Source organism: Pongo pygmaeus, chromosome Y (genome assembly GCF_028885625.2).
Source record: "Pongo pygmaeus isolate AG05252 chromosome Y, NHGRI_mPonPyg2-v2.0_pri, whole genome shotgun sequence".
Lineage (NCBI taxonomy): Eukaryota > Metazoa > Chordata > Mammalia > Primates > Hominidae > Pongo > Pongo pygmaeus.
The window spans coordinates 26,219,464-26,241,800 of record NC_072397.2 but is presented as its reverse complement, the minus strand read 5'-3'; the positions used below and the strand labels follow the sequence as shown (position 1 = coordinate 26,241,800).

Here is a 22,337-nt window from a genome sequence, read left to right as displayed (position 1 = left end):
GAATGAAACATCCAAAGTTGACTTTGCTGAATTTTGTTAGGGAGATAGAGTGAAGTAAAATTATGATCCACTTTTTAGAGCACAGAATTCCAATTATATTTTCATTTTAGCTGGCTGTTTCACGGTGGTAATTCTCTGGATCTCTTTTCATAGATAGGACTATGTCTATGACCCATAATTATATCTATGGTGATAAACTGAAAGAGCTACTATCTTTGAAGTTTCCACATTGCCAACTCCAGAAAATTTGGAGAAAGGTGAAGTTTCATATATAAAAGTAACAAGAATATCATGGACTAAAAACATAAAGTACTTAAGTTTTCCATTGTGTTACTTTTATTATAATGAAAAAGGAGACAGCAGGATAAGTACTTCAATATTGTGTTTCTCATGTGTTTTTGAAAATGTGTAGGAATATTTTAATAGTTTTGGTGTCCGTTTTTTTTGTTTGTTTGTTTGTTTTTTTTTAAAGATGCCACCATAGTGGCCTGTTGGAGAGCAAAGGGATTGTGTTGTACTTGACATTAAGTGAATTAGCCAAACGTACACTTCCTGTTCATTCTTGATTTTTTTCCATGTCATGTGTGCCTATAAATATGTTTAAATGATTCTTTATATTAATGTTTTATTTATTTGTTTTTTTACTTTCTTGTTAACCCGTTTATAAACTCCAATGGGAGCAACAGTGCCTTTTTTGCTCTCAGGTTTTTATGTGCTTAAGCAATGGCAGGTCCACATAGTGATAGACTATATAATCAAAGAAAGGTAGTATTCACATGGCTTTAGAATTAGTATGTATCTGCGTAGAATCTGCCTCTGGCTTTACCAGCAATAGAACATTTGTAGAAGAGAAACAGAAATGCTTTGCTGTTAATTACTCTTAAATAAGAATAGGAATAAACAAGAGTATTACCTCTAAACCACCTGAGCTGCTTTCCCCCCTTATAACCAGTTCCTAAAGTGCATGAAAGCAGCTCTCCTTACGTGTCTGCCCACTTTATTCTTCCGTAAGTTTAGCAGTTCATCTAGCTACTCTTTATTTGAAATGATTTCCAGATGCCTCCTCATGTAAATTGCTGACTTCTGGATATATTCTGGTTCTGGAATGGGTAGATTTCCGATGTGGTTTGATATATATATATAAATCGCGTGAGCTTCTGGCATCTGATTTCTCTGATCCTGCTTACATTGATATTTAAAGTAGGATTTGACATACTCTATCACTTACTGTTGATAAATAGCGTTTGTATTCTTCTTAGTCTATTTTATTTATGTGTTAGTTTAAAAGACATATTCTTTGATGGAAAATAAAGTAACAAAATAATAGTGAACCAGTTGTGCAGTGTCTCTAATTTGTTGACATTTTCCACGTGCTTGAAACATGTATGGTATACCTCTTCTTTTTCCTTCTCTGAACAGTGGCTAGAAAAAAAGCCCTACTTGTTTGTGTCATTGACTGTGAGCCATTACTGAATCTGGGTGTATTCATGTATGCTGCTGCCTGTATGTTTTCAAACAATAAGAATTTATTGAAACATACAAGACATACTTTCTCTTCTGCACTATTGGATTATAGACTGCACTTAGTTTTTCGGAATGAAGTACAATAAAAGCCATAACATCTATAGAACTACATGTTACCCTATAATATTGTCTAATACAAAACAGTCTAGCAATATTTTTACAGGGAGATAGCAAATGTGTTAATTTAACTTACATTGCAATCTGTCTAAGTGGAGCCTTATCACCAGTGTAAGAAATAACTTCTGGGTGGGCATAAGTACCCGGTATATATAAGGTAAACTTTGGCTGGTGAAATAGTCACTTCTTTTGTCATTTGTCTCTTCCCCCTCCCCACCCAAAGGGTAGCACTTGACAAGAGAATTTTTATTTCTTCATAAAGTCAGTCATTTAGAAATCTGCATTGCTGTACGTAGAAAAACAATTACTGTTTCAAGGTTTTTCATATTTTTGTTATATTGGGAATTGTATTTCTTTCTATTTAAAAAAACGTTTTACCGTATTAATTCATTCTTTCTGTCAACTTTATTTTCAGGCTTATTCTACTTATCCAGATTCACCAGGTCAATTTACATCTATAAATTCTGTCATCCCTGGATATCAGTTGCCTGTATATAATTATCAGGTAATTGAAGAGGGAGTAAAATGTTTTACTTTCAGCTACTATTGAGGCCTTCCAACTTGTTTATACAACTTGCTTGAATAATTTGTCATTTTAAAGTAGTGAAATGTACCTAAAATTTAAGAAATCACTTAGAATTCGTGTAATGAGGACCTCTGTGTTACTTAGAAGTGATGAAATAAGATTTTGACAGGAGTGTACTCAGCAATAACTTTTGTGTAGAACAATTTCTGAGATTTGTGTTTCCGTCTTTGTTTCAGTATGTATTTTGTTATCTTTGCTGTCAAAGAGCTGAAACATCCAGGCTGACTTTCATGAATCTTGCAGAGATATAAAGTGAAATAAAAGCTTTACCCAATTCTTAGAGCACAGAATTCCAATTGTATTTTTATTTTAGCTTGCTGCTTCATGGTAGTAGTTCTCTGGGTCTGTTTTCAACGATACAACTCTTATCTATGACCCGTAATCATATGTGTGGTAACAAATTCAAAGAATTAATATCTTTGAGGATGCTACAATTCTATTTCCAGAAAATTGGGAAGATTGAGGTTTTCCATGTAGAAGTAACAACAAGAACTTCAGGGATTAGAAACCTAAAGTACTTCTTTTTACTATTCTGTTTCTTTCGTTATAACAAAGGAGCCATCATGATAAATACTTCAATATTATGTAACTCACGGGTTTTTGAAAATGTGTAGGAGTATTTACATAATTTTGGTTACTTTTTTTTTTTTAAAAAAAAGATTCCACTGCACTGGCCTGTTGGGGCGCAAAGGAGTTATGTTGTTCCTCTGGTAAAGCGAATTAGTGAAACATATACTTCCTCTTCTTTCTTGACTTTTTGTGTGTCATATGTGCCTATAAATATTTTAAATCATCCTTTATATTAATGTGTTACGTTTTGTTACTTTCTTTTTAACCTGCCATGGCAGCAACAGTGCCTTTTTCTCTCTCAGGTTTTGTATGCTTAAGCAATGGCTTATCCACGTAATGACAAGTGTTCAGTTACTTGTTGGTAGATTATTTAATGTAAGAAAGGTAGTCCTAATGTGGCTTTACCTAAGAACGGTAGTATTAATTTGGCTTTAGAAGAGCATGTATCTGATTAGAATCTGCGTCTGGATTTACCAAGCATAAAAAATTTGATAAAGAGAAACAGAAATGTTTTTCTGTTAATTACCCTTAAAGAAGAATAGGATTAAAAAGAGCATTACCTCTATAACACCTGAGCTGCTTTCCCCCATGTAACTAAAATATTTGAAAGCAGTTCTTCTCATGTGTCTGCCTACTTTATTCTTCTCTAAGTTTAGCAATTAATCCAGCTATTCTTTATTTGAAATGATTTCCAGATGCCTCTGCATATAAATTGCTGACTTCTGGATATATTCTGATTCTGGAATGGGTAGATTTCTGATAGTTTTAGATATCTGTAAATCCCATCAGTTTCTAGTGGGTAGTGTCTCTGATCCTTGTTACTTTGCTATTTAAAGTAGATTTGACATATTCTGTCGCGTATTGGTGATAAATAACGTTTATTTCCTTCTTAGTTCATTTTATTTATATCTTAGTTGAAAAGACATTTTCTTTGATGGAAAATAAAGTAACAGAATAGTAGTGAAATAGTTATTCGGTGTTTCTCATTTGTTGACGTTTTCCCTGTGCTTGAAACATGTACGGTATACCTCATCAATGGCTAGAATAAAAGCCCTACTTCTAACATTTACTGTGAGCCATTACCGAATCTGGGTGTATTCATGCCTCTGCGTACCTATATGTGTTCAAACAATTAGTATTTATTGAAACATATGAGACTTTATACTGTCTCTTTTCCAGTATTGGATTATATACTGCACTTAGTTTTTCAACGTAAAGTACGGAAAACGCCATAAATTCTGTAGAACTACATATTACCTTATAGTATTGTCAAACACAAATCAGTCCGGAAGCATTTTTACAGGGAAATAGCAAATGTATTAATTTAACTTACATTGAACTCTGTCTTAATGCAGCCTTATCACCAGTGTAAGAAATAACTTCTGGGTGGGCATAAGTACACAATGTAAGTAAGGTTAACTTTGCCTGGTGAAATAGCCAATTCTTTTGTCATTTGTCTGTTCCCCCTCCACGCCCAACCGTAGGACTTGACCGAGAATAATACGTTCTTCATAAATCAGTCAGTCATACACAATTCTGCATTGTTGTATATAGAAAAATAATTAGTATTTCAATGTTTTTCATATTTTTGTTCTGCTGGGAATATTTTTTTCTAATTAAAAAAAAAGTTTTACCTTATTAATTCATTCTTTCTGTATAATTTATTTTCAGGCATATCGTACTTATCCAAATGCACCAGTTCAGGTCATCACTAGATATCAGTTGCCTGTATATAATTATCAGGTAATGTAAGAGGAAGTAAAATGATTTGCTTTCCGATATTATAGAGGCCTTTAACTTGTTTATACAAATTTCCTGAATAATTTGTCATTTTAAACTAGTGAAGTGTACCTAAAATTTAAGGCAACACTTAGAATTAGTGTAGAATGAAGACCTCTGTCTTATTTAGAAGTAATGAAGTAATATTTTGACAGGAATATACTTGGCAGTAACTTTTCTGTAGAACAGATTTCTGAGATTTGGTGTCCCCTTCTTCATTTCTGGATTGTAGATTTCATCTTTGCTGTCAAATAACTGAATGAAACATCCAAAGTTGACTTTGCTGAATTTTGTTAGGGAGATAGAGTGAAGTAAAATTATGATCCACTTTTTAGAGCACAGAATTCCAATTATATTTTCATTTTAGCTGGCTGTTTCACGGTGGTAATTCTCTGGATCTCTTTTCATAGATAGGACTATGTCTATGACCCATAATTATATCTATGGTGATAAACTGAAAGAGCTACTATCTTTGAAGTTTCCACATTGCCAACTCCAGAAAATTTGGAGAAAGGTGAAGTTTCATATATAAAAGTAACAAGAATATCATGGACTAAAAACATAAAGTACTTAAGTTTTCCATTGTGTTACTTTTATTATAATGAAAAAGGAGACAGCAGGATAAGTACTTCAATATTGTGTTTCTCATGTGTTTTTGAAAATGTGTAGGAATATTTTAATAGTTTTGGTGTCCGTTTTTTTTTTTTTTTTTTTTTTTAAAGATGCCACCATAGTGGCCGGTTGGAGAGCAAAGGGATTATGTTGTACTTGACGTTAAGTGAATTAGCCAAACGTACACTTCCTGCTCATTCTTGATTTTTTTCCATGTCATATGTGCCTATAAATATGTTTAAATGATTCTTTATATTAATGTTTTATTTATTTGTTTTTTTACTTTCTTGTTAACCCGATTATAAACTCCAATGGGAGCAACAGTGCCTTTTTTGCTCTCAGGTTTTTATGTGCTTAAGCAATGGCAGGTCCACATAGTGATAGACTATATAATCAAAGAAAGGTAGTATTCACGTGGCTTTAGAATTAGTATGTATCTGTGTAGAATCTGCCTCTGGCTTTACCAGCAACAGAACATTTGTAGAAGAGAAACAGAAATGCTTTGCTGTTAATTACTCTTAAATAAGAATAGGAATAAACAAGAGTATTACCTCTAAACCACCTGAGCTGCTTTCCCCCCTTATAACCAGTTCCTAAAGTGCATGAAAGCAGCTCTCCTTACGTGTCTGCCCACTTTATTCTTCTGTAAGTTTAGCAGTTCATCTAGCTACTCTTTATTTGAAATGATTTCCAGATGCCTCCTCATGTAAATTGCTGACTTCTGGATATATTCTGGTTCTGGAATGGGTAGATTTCCGATGTGGTTTGATATATATATATATAAATCACGTGAGCTTCTGGCATCTGATTTCTCTGATCCTGCTTACATTGATATTTAAAGTAGGATTTGACATACTCTATCACTTACTGTTGATAAATAACGTTTGTATTCTTCTTAGTCTATTTTATTTATGTGTTTAAAACACATATTCTTTGATGGAAAATAAAGTAACAAAATAATAGTGAACCAGTTGTGCAGTGTCTCTAATTTGTTGACATTTTCCACGTGCTTGAAACATGTATGGTATACCTCTTCTTTTTCCTTCTCTGAACAGTGGCTAGAAAAAAAGCCCTACTTGTTTGTGTCATTGACTGTGAGCCATTACTGAATCTGGGTGTATTCATGTATGCTGCTGCCTGTATGTTTTCAAACAATAAGAATTTATTGAAACATACAAGACATACTTTCTCTTCTCCACTATTGGATTATAGACTGCACTTAGTTTTTCGGAATGAAGTACAGAAAAAGCCATAACATCTATAGAACTACATGTTACCCTATAATATTGTCTAATACAAAACAGTCTAGCAATATTTTTACAGGGAGATAGCAAATGTGTTAATTTAACTTACATTGCAGTCTGTCTTAGTGGAGCCTTATCACCAGTGTAAGAAATAACTTCTGGGTGGGCATAAGTACCCGACATATATGAGGTAAACTTTGGCTGGTGAAATAGTCACTTCTTTTGTCATTTGTCTCTTCCCCCTCCCCACCCAAAGGGTAGCACTTGACAAGAGAATTTTTATTTCTTCATAAAGTCAGTCATTTAGAAATCAGCATTGCTGTACGTAGAAAAACAATTACTGTTTCAAAGTTTTTCATATTTTTGTTATATTGGGAATTGTATTTCTTTCTATTTAAAAAAACGTTTTACCGTATTAATTCATTCTTTCTGTCAACTTTATTTTCAGGCTTATTCTACTTATCCAGATTCACCAGGTCAACTTACATCTATAAATTCTGTCATCCCTGGATATCAGTTGCCTGTATATAATTATCAGGTAATTGAAGAGGGAGTAAAATGTTTTACTTTCAGCTACTACTGAGGCCTTCCAACTTGTTTATACAAATTGCTTGAATAGTTTGTCATTTTAAAGTAGTGAAAGGTACCTAAAATTTAAGAAATCACTTAGAATTCGTGTAATGAGGACCTCTGTGTTACTTAGAAGTGATGAAATAAGATTTTGACAGGAGTGTACTCAGCAATAACTTTTGTGTAGAACAATTTCTGAGATTTGTGTTTCCGTCTTTGTTTCAGCATGTATTTTGTTATCTTTGCTGTCAAAGAGCTGAAACATCCAGGCTGACTTTCATGAATCTTGCAGAGATATAAAGTGAAATAAAAGCTTTACCCAATTCTTAGAGCACAGAATTCCAATTGTATTTTTATTTTAGCTTGCTGCTTCATGGTAGTAGTTCTCTGGGTCTGTTTTCAACGATACAACTCTTATCTATGACCCGTAATCATACGTGTGGTAACAAATTCAAAGAATTAATATCTTTGAGGATGCTACAATTCTATTTCCAGAAAATTGGGAAGATTGAGGTTTTCCATGTAGAAGTAACAACAAGAACTTCAGGGTCTAATTAGAAACCTAAAGTACTTCTTTTTTTCTATTCTGTTTCTTTCATTATAACAAAGGAGCCATCATGATAAATACTTCAACATTATGTAACTCACGGGTTTTTGAAAATGTGTAGGAGTATTTACATAATTTTGGTTACTTTTTCTTTTTTTAAAAAAGATTCCACTGCACTGGCCTGTTGGGGCGCAAAGGAGTTATGTTGTTCCTCTGGTAAAGCGAATTAGTGAAACATATACTTCCTCTTCTTTCTTGATTTTTTGTGTGTCATATGTGCCTATAAATATTTTAAATCATCCTTTATATTAATGTGTTACGTTTTGTTACTTTCTTTTTAACCTCCCATGGCAGCAACAGTGCCTTTTTCTCTCTCAGGTTTTGTATGCTTAAGCAGTGGCTTATCCACGTAATGACAAGTGTTCAGTTACTTGTTGGTAGATTATTTAATGTAAGAAAGGTAGTCCTAATGTGGCTTTACCTAAGAACGGTAGTATTAATTTGGCTTTAGAAGAGCATGTATCTGATTAGAATCTGCGTCTGGATTTACCAAGCATAAAAAATTTGATAAAGAGAAACAGAAATGTTTTTCTGTTAATTACTCTTAAAGAAGAGTAGGATTAAAAAGAGCATTACCTCTATAACACCTGAGCTGCTTTCCCCCATGTAACTAAAATATTTGAAAGCAGTTCTTCTCATGTGTCTGCCTACTTTATTCTTCTCTAAGTTTAGCAATTAATCCAGCTATTCTTTATTTGAAATGATTTCCAGATGCCTCTGCATATAAATTGCTGACTTCTGGTTATATTCTGATTCTGGAATGGGTAGATTTCTGATAGTTTTAGATATCTGTAAATCCCATCAGTTTCTAGCGTGTAGTGTCTCTGATTCTTGTTACTTTGCTATTTAAAGTAGATTTGACATATTCTGTCACTTATTGGTGATAAATAACGTTTATTTCCTTCTTAGTTCATTTTATTTATATCTTAGTTGAAAAGACATTTTCTTTGATGGAAAATAAAGTAAAAGAATAGTAGTGAAATAGTTATTCAGTGTTTCTCATTTGTTGACGTTTTCCCTGTGCTTGAAACATGTACGGTATACCTCATCAATGGCTAGAATAAAAGCCCTACTTCTAACATTTACTGTGAGCCATTACCGAATCTGGGTGTATTCATGCCTGCTGCGTACCTATATGTGCTCAAACAATTAGTATTTATTGAAACATATGAGACTTTATACTGTCTCTTTTCCAGTATTGGATTATATACTGCACTTAGTTTTTCAACGTAAAGTACGGAAAACGCCATAAATTCTGTAGAACTACATATTACCTTATAGTATTGTCAAACACAAATCAGTCCGGAAGCATTTTTACAGGGAAATAGCAAATGTATTAATTTAACTTACATTGAACTCTGTCTTAATGCAGCCTTATCACCAGTGTAAGAAATAACTTCTGGGTGGGCATAAGTACACAATATAAGTAAGGTTAAGTTTGCCTGGTGAAATAGCCAGTTCTTTTGTCATTTGTCTGTTCCCCCTCCACGCCCAACCGTAGGACTTGACCGAGAATAATACATTCTTCATAAATCAGTCATACACAATTCTGCATTGTTGTATATAGAAAAATAATTAGTATTTCAATGTTTTTCATATTTTTCTTCTACTGGGAATATTTCTTTCTAATTAAAAAAAAAGTTTTACCTTATTAATTCATTCTTTCTGTATAATTTATTTTCAGGCATATCGTACTTATCCAAATGCACCAGTTCAGGTCATCACTAGATATCAGTTGCCTGTATATAATTATCAGGTAATGTAAGAGGAAGTAAAATGATTTGCTTTCCGATATTAGAGAGGCCTTTAACTTGTTTATACAAATTTCCTGAATAGTTTGTCATTTTAAACTAGTGAAGTGTACCTAAAATTTAAGGCAACACTTAGAATTAGTGTAGAATGAAGACCTCTGTCTTATTTAGAAGTAATGAAGTAATATTTTGACAGGAATATACTTGGCAGTAACTTTTCTGTAGAACAGATTTCTGAGATTTGGTGTCCGCTTCTTCATTTCTGGATTGTAGTTTTCATCTTTGCTGTCAAATAACTGAATGAAACATCCAAAGTTGACTTTGCTGAATTTTGTTAGGGAGATAGAGTGAAGTAAAATTATGATCCACTTTTTAGAGCACAGAATTCCAATTATATTTTCATTTTAGCTGGCTGTTTCACGGTAGTAATTCTCTGGATCTCTTTTCATAGATAGGACTATGTCTATGACCCATAATTATATCTATGGTGATAAACTGAAAGAGCTACTATCTTTGAGGTTTCCACATTGCCAACTCCAGAAAATTTGGAGAAAGGTGAAGTTTCATATATAAAAGTAACAAGAATGTCATGGACTAAAAACATAAAGTACTTAAGTTTTCCATTGTGTTACTTTTATTATAATGAAAAAGGAGACAGCAGGATAAGTACTTCAATATTGTGTTTCTCATGTGTTTTTGAAAATGTGTAGGAATATTTTAATAGTTTTGGTGTCCGTTTTTTTTTTTTTTTTTTTTTTTTTTAAAGATGCCACCATAGTGGCCTGTTGGAGAGCAAAGGGATTGTGTTGTACTTGACATTAAGTGAATTAGCCAAACGTACACTTCCTGTTCATTCTTGATTTTTTTCCATGTCATGTGTGCCTATAAATATGTTTAAATGATTCTTTATATTAATGTTTTATTTATTTGTTTTTTTACTTTCTTGTTAACCCGATTATAAACTCCAATGAGAGCAACAGTGCCTTTTTTGCTCTCAGGTTTTTATGTGCTTAAGCAATGGCAGGTCCACATACTGATAGACTATATAATCAAAGAAAGGTAGTATTCACGTGGCTTTAGAATTAGTATGTATCTGTGTAGAATCTGCCTCTGGCTTTACCAGCAATAGAACATTTGTAGAAGAGAAACAGAAATGCTTTGCTGTTAATTACTCTTAAATAAGAATAGGAATAAACAAGAGTATTACCTCTAAACCACCTGAGCTGCTTTCCCCCCTTATAACCAGTTCCTAAAGTGCATGAAAGCAGCTCTCCTTACGTGTTTGCCCACTTTATTCTTCCGTAAGTTTAGCAGTTCATCTAGCTACTCTTTATTTGAAATGATTTCCAGATGCCTCCTCATGTAAATTGCTGACTTCTGGATATGTTCTGATTCTGGAATGGGTAGATTTCCGATGTGGTTTGATATATATATATAAATCGCGTGAGCTTCTGGCATCTGATTTCTCTGATCCTGCTTACATTGATATTTAAAGTAGGATTTGACATACTCTATCACTTACTGTTGATAAATAACGTTTGTATTCTCCTTAGTCTATTTTATTTATGTGTTAGTTTAAAAGACATATTCTTTGATGGAAAATAAAGTAACAAAATAATAGTGAACCAGTTGTGCAGTGTCTCTAATTTGTTGACATTTTCCACGTGCTTGAAACATGTATGGTATACCTCTTCTTTTTCCTTCTCTGAACAGTGGCTAGAAAAAAAGCCCTACTTGTTTGTGTCATTGACTGTGAGCCATTACTGAATCTGGGTGTATTCATGTATGCTGCTGCCTGTATGTTTTCAAACAATAAGAATTTATTGAAACATACAAGACATACTTTCTCTTCTCCACTATTGGATTATAGACTGCACTTAGTTTTTCGGAATGAAGTACAGAAAAAGCCATAATATCTATAGAACTACATGTTACCCTATAATATTGTCTAATACAAAACAGTCTAGAAATATTTTTACAGGGAGATAGCAAATGTGTTAATGTAACTTACACTGCAATCTGTCTTAATGGAGCCTTATCACCAGTGTAAGAAATAACTTCTGGGTGAGCTTAAGTACCCGATATATATAAGGTAAACTTTGGCTGGTGAAATAGTCACTTCTTTTGTCATTTGTCTCTTCCCCCTCCCCACCCAAAGGGTAGCACTTGACAAGAGAATTTTTATTTCTTCATAAAGTCAGTCATTTAGAAATCTGCATTGCTGTACGTAGAAAAACAATTACTGTTTCAAAGTTTTTCATATTTTTGTTATATTGGGAATTGTATTTCTTTCTAATTTTAAAAAACGGTTTACCGTATTCATTTTTTTCTGTAACCTTTATTTTCAGGCATTTCCTGCTTATCCAAATTCACCAGTTCAGGTCACCACTGGATATCAGTTGCCTGTATATAATTATCAGGTAATGTAAGAGGAAGTAAAATGATTTGCTTTCCGATATTAGAGAGGCCTTTAACTTGTTTATACAAATTTCCTGAATAGTTTGTCATTTTAAACTAGTGAAGTATAGGTAAATTTAAGAAAACACTTAGAATAAGTCTAGAATGAAGACCTATGTATTACTTAGAAGTAATGGAATAATATTTTGACAGGACTATACTTGGCAATAACTTTTCTGTAGAAGAGTTTTCTGAGATTTGGCCCTTCTATATTTCAGGATATAGTTTTCATCTTTGCTGTCAAATAGCTGAATGAAACATGCAGAATGACTTTCATGAATTTTTTAGGGATATAGAGTGAATAAAATTATTACCCAATTCTTAGAGCACGTAATTCAAATTATAGTTTCATTTTAGCAGGCTGCTTCACCACAGTTGTTGTCTGGTTCTCTTTTCATAGTAGATAGGACTCTATCTATGACCAATAATCATATCTGTCATAATAAATTGAAAGTAGTAACATCTTTGAGATTTCCACAATGCCAAATCCAAAAAATTGGGGAAAAGGTGAGGTTTTATATTTATATGTGGAAGTAACAAGAATATCAGGGATTAGAACCATAAAGCACTTCTTTTTTCCATTCCGTGTCTTTTATTATAATAACAAAGGAGCCAGTATAAGTACTTCAATATTATATATATCGTGTGTTTTTGAAAATGTTTAGCAATATTTGAGTAATTTTGATTTCCTGTTTTTTTTTTTTTGTTTGTTTGTTTGTTTTTTTTTTTTTTTTTAAGATGCCACTGCAGTGGCCTGTTGCGGAGCAAAGGAGGTAGGTTGTACCTCGGGTAAAGTGAATTAGCCTACCATGCACTTCCTGTTCTTTCTGGATTATTTTCCATATCATACATGCCTATAAGTATTTTTAAATGGTTCTTTATATTAATGTGTTACATTTTGTTACTTTCTTTTTAACCCAGTTGCAGTCTCCCATGGGCACAACAGTGCCTTTTTCTCTCTCAGGTTTTTGTGTGCTTAAGCAGTGGCTGGTCCACATAATAAGTGTTCAGTTACTTGTTGATAGACTGTGTAATCTAAGAAAGATAGTATTAATGTTACTTTAGAATTAGCGTGTATCTGCCTAGGGTCTGCCTCTGGCTTTACCAGCCACAAAAAACTTGTTGAAGAGAAACAGAAATGTTTTGCTGTTAATTACTCTTAAATAAGAGTAGGAATAAAAAAGAGTATTACCTCTAAAACACCTGAGCTTCTTTCCCCCCTTATACCTAGTTCCGAAAATATTAGAAAGCAGCTGTTCTGATGTTTCTGCCTAGTTTATTCTTTAAGGATAGCGATTAATCTAGCTCTTCTTTACTTGCAATGATTTCCAGATGCCACCTCATATAAACTGCTGACTTCTGGGTATATTCTGGTTCTGGAATGTATAGATTTCTGATGTCATTTACTATACCTATAAATCCTGTGAATTTCTGGCATGCAATTTCTCTGATCCTGATTACTTTGATATTTAAAGTAGGATTTGACATACTCTATCACTTATTGGTGATAAATAACGTTTATTTTCTTCTTAGTCCATTCTCTTTATGTGTTAGTTGAAAAGACATTTTCTTTGATGGAAAATAAAGTAACAAAATAGTAGTGAAATAGTTCTTCAGTGTCTCTCATTTATTGACATTCTGCATGTACTTGAAATGTGTAGGATTATACCTCTTCTTCTTTTTTCTTCTCTGAACAATGGCTAGACAAAAAGCCCTACTTGTTTCTAACATTTACAGTGAGCCGTTACTGAATCTGGGTGTATTCATGTATGCTGCTTCGTATATGTTTTCAAACAATAAGTATTTATTGAAACATATAAGACATTGTACTGTCCTTCTCCAGTTTTGGATTGTATACTGCCCTTAGTTTTTCGAAATGAAGTACAGAAAAAAACATAACATCTGTAGGAGAACTACATATTACCGTGTAGTATTGTCAAACACAAAACTATCTGGAAGTATATTGACAAAGAAATAGCAAATGTATTAACTTAACTTACATTGACATCTGTCTTAATGGAGCCTTATCAGCAGCGTAAGAAATAACTTCTGGGTGGGCGTAAGTACACAGTGTAAGTTAGGTAAACTTTGCCTGGTGAAATAGTCACTACTTTTGTCATTTGTGTGTTCCCCTGCCCCACCCAAAGGGGCTTAGCACTTGATAGAGAATATTTCTTTCTTCCTAAATTGATTCATTCGTTTAGAATTCCGCATTGTTGTATTTAGAAAAGTAACAAATATTTTAAAGTTTTTCATTTTTTTTTTAAATTTTGGGAATAATATTTCTTTCTAATTTAAAAAGATGTTTTACCGTATTCATTCTTTCTGTAAACTTACTTTCAGACATATCTTACCCAGATTCACCAGGTCAGGTCACCACTGGGTATCAGTTGCCTGTATATAATTATCAGGTAACTGAAGAGGGAGTAAAATGATTTATTTTCAGATACTGTTGAGCCCTTTAAGTTGTTTATACAAATTTCCTGAATAGTGTGTCATTTTAAACTAGTGAAGTGTACCTAAAATTTAGGAAAACACTTGCAATTGGTCTGGAATGAAGCCCTCTGTATTATTTAGAAGTAATGGATTAACATTGTGACAGGAATATAGTTAGCGATAACTTTTCTGTAAAACAGTTTTCTGAGATTCATTGTCCCCTTCTGTATTTCAGCATGTAGTTTTTCATCTTCACTGTCAAATAGCTGAAACATCCAGACTGACTTTCATCAATTGTTTAGGGAGATAGAGTGAAATAAAATTATCATCCCATTCTTAGAGCACAGAATTCCAATTATATTTCTATTTTAGCTTGCTGCTTCATGATAGTAGTTCTCTGGGCCTCTTTTCATAGATGTGACTATATCTGTGACCCATAATCATATCTATGGTGATAAGTAATAAATTGAAAGAACTCGTATCCTTGAGATTTCCACAATGCCAACTCCAGAAAATTGGGAAAATGGCGAGGTTTTACATATAAAAGGTAACAAGAACGTCAGGGGTTAGAAACATAAAGTACTTCTTTTTTCTACTCTGTTTCTTTCATTTTAGTAACAAAGGAGCCAGCATGATAAGTGCTTCAATATTGTGTATCTCATGAGTGTTTTAAAATGTGTAAGAATATTTTAATAGTTTTGGTTTCCTTCTTTTTTTTTTTTTTTTTTTTTTTTAAGATGCCACCACAGTGGCCTGTTGGGGAGCAAAAGGGGTTATGGAGTAAAGTGAAATTAATGAAACATATACTTCCTCATCTTTCTTGACTTATTTTTCTATGCCATATATGCCTATAGATATTTTTAAATGGTTCTTTATATTAATGTTTTATGTTTTGTTACTTTAACCCAATTGTAAACTCCCATGGGAGCAACAGTGCCTTTTTGTCTCTCAGGTTTTTGTGTGCTGAAACAGTAGCTGGTCCACATAATGATAAGTGTTCAGTTACTTGTTGATAGACCATATAATCCAGGAATGGTAGTATTAACTTGGCTTTAGAATTGGCATGTATCTGCCTAGAATATGCCTCTGGCTTTACTAGCCATAAAAAATTTGTTGAAGAGAAACCGAAATGTTTTGCTATTAATTTCTCTTAAAGAGGAATCGGAATAAAATGTTTTGCTATTAATTCCTCTTAAAGAGGAATTAGAGTATTACCTCGAATACACCAGAGCTGCTGTCTTACATCACGACTGGATATTTGAAGGATATAATAAGTGTTAAAATTCTCAAACACTCCCGTACTACCTTTGTTTCTTAGAATCCTTCTACCTCTGATTATGTTGATGCCTGGAAGAGATTTTAAAACCAAAGGCTGCCTTAATGTATTTCGACTTTTCGTTTAAAACAAGGTTTCTGAAGTAGCACAATTGAGTTTCAACACAACCTACGTTGAAACTTTTGATACCAGCTCACCTTTTTGAGGAATAAATAAGTAGCTTTTAAACGTATCTGTGTATCTGTTTAATTACACTTTCATTATTTTAAATATAGGCCTTATTCAGCTCTTAACTATCACTGTGGAGAAGTTGATACAGGAGGTGATGTTGTGCCAAATGAATGCTCAATTCATGAAGCTACCACACCCTCTGGAAATGGCCCACAGAAGGCAAACATCTAACTTTGAATTTTTTTAAAATATGTATTTTGTGTTTTTTTCTAGTTTTAATAACTTTTTTTGAGAAGCAAAAATTTTTGCCCAAATTTTAAGATGTTAGCCATAAATCATGGAGCTTAAATAATGGACCGATACTCAGAAGTTAATGTGAAGGTTGTTGAAATTTCAGATACCCCAAATATTCAGTATATACATAAAGGTTCTGATTCAGCAGTCGTTTCCTGTATTTCAGTTCCACTAATTTTCAAAAGCCATTCTTTAATAAATACTGTATTAATATGATTTGGAAGAATGCTATGGGAGGGTTTCCTCTAGAATTCTACTCAAAAGAAGAATTCGTATGAATTATATGTCCCTTTTCTTTTACCACAGTTTTGATCTTAAGCAGTGAAAAATATTATTTAAATAAGCATTCTCTCCATAACATTATATGTGGCAGAAGTTTCCAACAGTGGTGAAGTCAGGAGTAATTATTCAAATACTGAAATAGACAGCGTTGTTTCTGTTTTTTATCATTACTGCAAATTTCTGTAATAACAGTACTGTCACTCTTGCATCACATATGTTCTGTTAAATAGGTGGGAGTGTGGAAGTAGTTGATGTACTGGTAATAGGTATAATACCCAAGAAATCCCATTGGAGTGTAAATTCCTTGATTTGATATTGGATTATAAATAGTGAATAAATATTAAAACATACTCTTACAGTGTAATTGGCAGATTTTGTCCTGAGTTTTTTGTTTTTTTTTTTTTTTCTTGAAACATTGGAGTTCACTTAGGGATTTAACAAACTGAGCTTTTTAAACCAGTATTGTATCGCTAAGTTTCTAAAATAATTCTTTGATTTGTCAGAAAACTTACATACTGAGGATATGTGGTAGGAATTACAAATCACGTTTTTATGAATTTTTTTTTTTTTTTTTTTTTTTGGAGACAGGGTCTTCCGGTGTCACCCAGGCTGGGAGTGCAGTGGTGTGATCTCGGCTCACTGCAACTTCCGTCTCCTAGGTTCCAGTAATTCTCCCTACCTCAGCCTCCTGAATAGGTGGAATTACAGGCGCCCGCCACCCAGCTAATTTTTGTATTTTTTAGTGGAGAAGGGGTTTCGCCGTGTTGGCCAGGATGGTCTTGAACTCCTGATCTCAGGTGATCTGTCTGCCTCGGCCTCCCAAAATGCTGGCATTACAGGTGTGAGCCACTGTTGCCAGCCTCTTTTAGCATTTTTTGCGTTTCTTTAGAAATAAACTAATATGTTCAGTAAACCATCAAAATAAAAGAAACACACACCCTTATTAAGAGCGAGTGAAAGAACGAGTTGTCTTTACATTACTGAAAACTTGTGTGTTTCAGAAATCTGTGGACCGAAGCATACAGATGGTGGTATCTTGTCTGTTTAATCCAGAGAGCAGACTGATAAATTCTGTTGTTACTCAAGATGACTACTTCAAGGTATGAAAGGAATGGTATGCATAATTAAAAAGCCCACTTGTTCCCTCTCAAGTTAGCTGTTTTCCTTGTGGTACATGTATTTTGAGATTTCTTAGAGGAATTTTTTTTTTTTTTTTTTTTTTTGAGACGGAGTCTCGTTCTGTCACCCAGGCTGGAGTGCGGTGGCACCATCTAGGCTCACTGCAAGCTGCAAGCTCAACCTCGTGGGTTTACTTAATGCCATTCTCCTGCCTCAGCCTTCCAAGTAGCTGGGGCTACAGGCGCCCACCACCACGCCCAGCTAATTTTTTTCTATTTTTAGTAGAGACGGGGTTTCACCATGTTAGCCAGGATGTTCTCTATCTCCTGACCTCGTGATCTGCCCGCCTCAGCCTCCCAAAGTGCTGGGATTACAGGCGTGAGCCACCGCGCTCGGCCTAGAGCATTTAATTGAACTGTTGGCATTTGACTGTAACCCAATAAACCAGTGTGGGTTTTACTTGGCAGTATATTTTCTGCTGCCAAACCTTGATATATATATGTAGTCGAATTTAGGGAAGAACCCTGCAGCAGAAATTTGTAATTGAAAGGGTTTACTAGAGAAGAGAGTTAGTTGACTACCATGACCAAATAGTAAAATAAAATTTTAGATGCAGAAAGCAGATCTTGGCCGGGTACAGTGGCTCACGCCTGTAATCCCAACACTTGGGGGCTGAGGTGGGTGGATTGCTTGAGCTCAGGAGTTTGAGACCACCCTGGGTAACATGGCAAAACACCATCTCTACAAAAAAATACAAAAATCATCCAGTTGTGATAGTACATGCCTGTAGTCCCAACTACTCCAGAGGAGTCTGAGGCAGGAGGATTGCTTGAGCCTGGAAAGTTGAGGCTGCACCGAGCCGTGATCGTGCCATTGTAGTCCAGCCTGGGCAACAGAGTGAGAGACCTTTCTCTCAAAAAAAATAAAAATAAAAAAAAGAGAAGAAAAGTAGAACTTAATACATGCGTATTGGACTAAAGAGAAGAAAAGAAATGGTTTATTCAGATGATACACCTGAACAGTGTGAAGGGAGAAAAGGGGTAAAATGAAGCAGTAAAAAGTTCAGTAGAAAGAAAGAAAGGTTGATTCAGAGTTGGTGAAGTGGAAGAGAATGTGGCTAGTTGAATTCCAGAAAGATCTGATTTCTGATCCCACTTTCTATCCATGTTGGATAGACAAATCTTTTATTAAGGTTCTAGTTTTTACAAGTCTAGAATGAGAAGGTACAGGACTAAAGGTTTCTGGGTTCTTGTGGTTTTAAGTCTATAAATATGAAAAAGAACTAACCTGGTCAGCCCAGTGGGAGAAAAATACTATGGTTAATAAAGGGAAGGTGTTTTTTAAGTAACAATTTTATTGAAATAATAGCAGTAATACAATTTATGTATTTAAAGTGTGCACTTCACTGTTTTTTCGTATATTCAAGGTTGTGCAACCATGTCCACAATCAATTTTAGAATATTTAAATCACCCCAAAAATCACCCCACTACCTTAGCAGTCACCTGCTATTTTCCCAGAACTTGTGTATCCCCAGGCAACCACTAATTTACTTTTTTCCTCTAAGGATTTTCCTGTGGCGGACATTTCTTGTATATGGAATCACACATAATGATGTGGCATTTTGTGACTGGATGTTTTCACTCAGCATAATGTTTGTAAGGTTCATCAGTATTCTAGCACTTATCAGAACTTCATCATTTCTTTTCATTTGTAGATATTACTTTATTCTGTTTATGCATTCATCTGTTAAAGACATTTGGATTATTTCCATTTTTTAGCTGTTATAAATAATGCTGTGAACATTCACGTACAAGTTATTGTGTGGACATACGTGCGTGCTTCTCTTGCGTACATACTTGGGAATGGAATTGCTAAGTCATATTCAACCTTTAGTGGAACTGCCGGATTTGTCAAAACTGGCTACACACTTTACATTAGAAAGAAAATGTTTAACCATCGCTTTGTGTCTTAAAACACAACCAGCTTTTTTTCATCTGTGAATGGATATGGGATGAAGCTTAAGACTTTTTAAAAGGTTGTATTATGGATCATCTGTATAATGTAGAAGAGTAGAGGCACATAGCAGAATTAAGTTCTTAACATCTTTGCAACAGGGAGTAAACATATTTAAATTTGACATTTGTTCTCTTGTTGCTTCATTCTACATAGATAGTATAATTTAGAAAAGAAAGAACTGGAATTGTACATCAGCTTACCTTGCCCAAAGTTCTGATTACATTGGTGTCTGCAGTAGTACTTAAATTATGTTCAAAGCAGAAGACAGTCTTTCGTGTGTTTTTGTTTTGTTTTGTTTTTGTTTTGTTTTTTTGGTTTTTTTTTTGAGGTGACCTCATTTGGTCATCCAGGCTGGAGTGCAGTGTCGCAATCACAGCTTACTACAACCTCAAACTCCTGCACTCAAGGGATCCTTCTGCCTCAGCGTCCCGAATAGTTAGGACTACAGACATGCACCACCACACTTAGCTAGTTAAAAAGTTTTTTTTTGTTTGTTTGTTTTTGTTTTTGAGATAGAGTCCCACTCTGTCACCCAGGCTGGAGTGCAGTGGTGCGATCTTGGCTCACTGCAAGCTCTGCTCCCTCCCAGGTTCATGCCGTTCTCCTGCCTCAGCCTCGCGAGTAGCTGGGCCTACAAGGACCTGCCACCACGCCCAACTAATTTTTTGTGTTTTTAGTAAAGATGGGGTTCCATCCTGTTAGCCGGGATGGTCTCGATCTTCTGACCTTGTGACATGCCTGCCTTGGCCTCCCAAAGTGCTGGGATTACAGGCGTGAGCCACCGTGCCCAACTCCTGGGCTCAAGTGATCCTCCTGCCTCAGCCTCCCGAAGTGCTGGGATTACAGGCGTGTGCCACCATGTCCGGCCCAGAAAATATTTTTTTAAACTTGAGTTCTCAAGTTTGAAACTTGAGAACTCAAGTCTGGTGTTAGACAAAAGACTCCCTTTGAAACTTGCAGAGTTTTCTGCTTATTTGGGAGAGGAATCAGAAGTTGGTATCCTGCAGTTGTCTAACATCTAGACCTATTTTGATTGACTGCATGTTGTTATATTGAATTAGAATGCCTGAGATATTTTTGAATGTATTTACAATTTCCATAGCTGATTTCACTCTTCATTGTCTTAATTATCCAGCCCTTTCACAATCTTGCTTCCTACATGACCTCTGAAGATACATGTTGGTGTCCAGTTTTCTAGATTTTAACCTAAATAGATTATCACTCTTTTGACAGATGAGGTAACTTCCAGAAGCCACTTTTATGGCTTGAAATGAAACTGAAGCCTTAAAAATGAAGGCTGAAAATGAAACTGAAGTCTTAAAAAAAGGGCACAGCTTTGTAGAAAAGGAAATGTTATTACTCGTTTACTCATTCCCATTCCTCCTTGTAAGGCCTCTCACTTCTCTTTGCATGTCTGTAGGCAACATAGAGTGAAAATAAAGTTTTGCATGTATTTTAAAGTTTTATCTTCCTTTCTAAAGAATGGCACGTCTTCACAGGTTAATGATACGTCTTTAAATGCCAAAACTTACATATTTTAATCTAAAAACGTGAACTTTCAGATTGGAGAGCTGTTCGCAAGCTGTAGTTGCTATTAAATGCAGTTCAATTAGTGAAAAAAAGGATTTTTTACAATTACATTTTCTACCAGCTGTCTTTGGGACATCACTGCAAAATTGTTAACTAAGAAGTACATAAAATGATACTGAGTTTAAGTCCTGTTATTTCTGAGTTTACTGGAATTTGTTTTCTTTAATTATTGATTTCTTTTTTAACTGTTTAATAAAACTAGCCATCTTGGTACATTTATCATCCCAGTGTTCAAATATGCTTCCTGAAAAGAATCATCTTTTTTTCTTATTATTTGTAATGTTTAAACTCAAAACAAACGGTTTAAGTTTTGACGACTTTCAGACCCATAGTAGTCATCAGAAATTTTCGGTAAAATAAAAGGACTATTTCTGTCTTTTCTAGGATAAAAGAGTGCATCGCTTCAGAAGAAGTTTGACAGTATTTAAATCTGTTTGATCCTCTCAGCTGTCTAGTTTTGTGGGAAGTTGGTGGTTTTGAATATTAAGCTAAAAGTTTTCCACTGTTACAGAAATTCTGAATTTTGGTAAATCACACTGAAACTTTCTGTATAAGTTGTATTATTAGACTCTCTAGTTTTATCTTACATTGAAACTGTTCTTCCTTAGATGTTTATTTAGAACCTGGTTCTGTGTTTAATATATAGTTTAAAGTAAAAAATAATTGAGACTGAAAGAATGTTAAGATTTATCTGCAAGGATTTTTAAAAAAATGAAATTTGCATTTTAAGTGTTTAAAAGCAAATACTGATTTTCAAAAACAAGTTTTTAAAACCTGATTTGAAAGCTAAGAATTTTGATAGTCCGAACACAAGCATTTCACTTCTCCAAGAAGTACCTGTGAACAGTACAGTATTTCAGTATTGAGCTTTGCATTTATGATTTATCTAGAAATTTACCTGAAAAGCAGAATTTTTAAAACTGCATTTTTAATCAGTGGAACTCAATGTATAATTAGCTTTATTGAAGTCTTCTTATCCAAACCCAGTAAAACAGATTCTAAGCAAACAGTCCAGTCAGTGAATCATAATGTTTGTTCAAAGTATGTTATCTTTTATCTAGAATCCATATATATATATATCCAATTCGATTGGGATAGTAATTAGGTAACTAAAATTCTGGGCCTACGTTTTTAAAGAATCCGAGACAAACTAAACTTTACTAGGTATATAACCTTCTCAATGAGTTACCATTCTTCGTTTTTATTAAAAAAAAAATTTGTTCCTTGAAATGCTAAACTTAATGGCTGTATGTGAAATTTGCAAAATAACTGGTATTAAAGAACGCTGCAACTTTTTTATGTCACTCAAAGATTAATCAGGAATTGCTTTTATAA

General features: G+C 34.1%; 1 protein-coding gene across 2 annotated transcripts in view; it reads left to right on the top strand.

The window, feature by feature from the left end:
* Positions 1–21,680, top strand: part of LOC129025961 (deleted in azoospermia protein 4-like) — a 62,599-nt gene extending 40,919 nt beyond the window's left edge. Inside the window, exons 22-29 of one of the 2 annotated variants that reach the window (XM_054473498.1) lie at positions 2,057–2,146; positions 4,469–4,540; positions 6,881–6,970; positions 9,294–9,365; positions 11,709–11,780; positions 12,556–12,590; positions 17,278–17,376; positions 21,387–21,509. In XM_054473498.1, coding sequence (XP_054329473.1) covers positions 2,057–2,146; positions 4,469–4,540; positions 6,881–6,970; positions 9,294–9,365; positions 11,709–11,780; positions 12,556–12,590; positions 17,278–17,341 — 495 coding nt within the window. In that variant the 3' untranslated portion in view covers positions 17,342–17,376; positions 21,387–21,509. Of the gene's footprint in view, positions 1–2,056; positions 2,147–4,468; positions 4,541–6,880; positions 6,971–9,293; positions 9,366–11,708; positions 11,781–12,555; positions 12,591–17,277; positions 17,377–21,386 lie in introns of both variants that reach the window. The other variant, XM_054473499.2, reaches the window with a different exon arrangement.
* Positions 21,681–22,337: the final 657 nt, after the last annotated feature.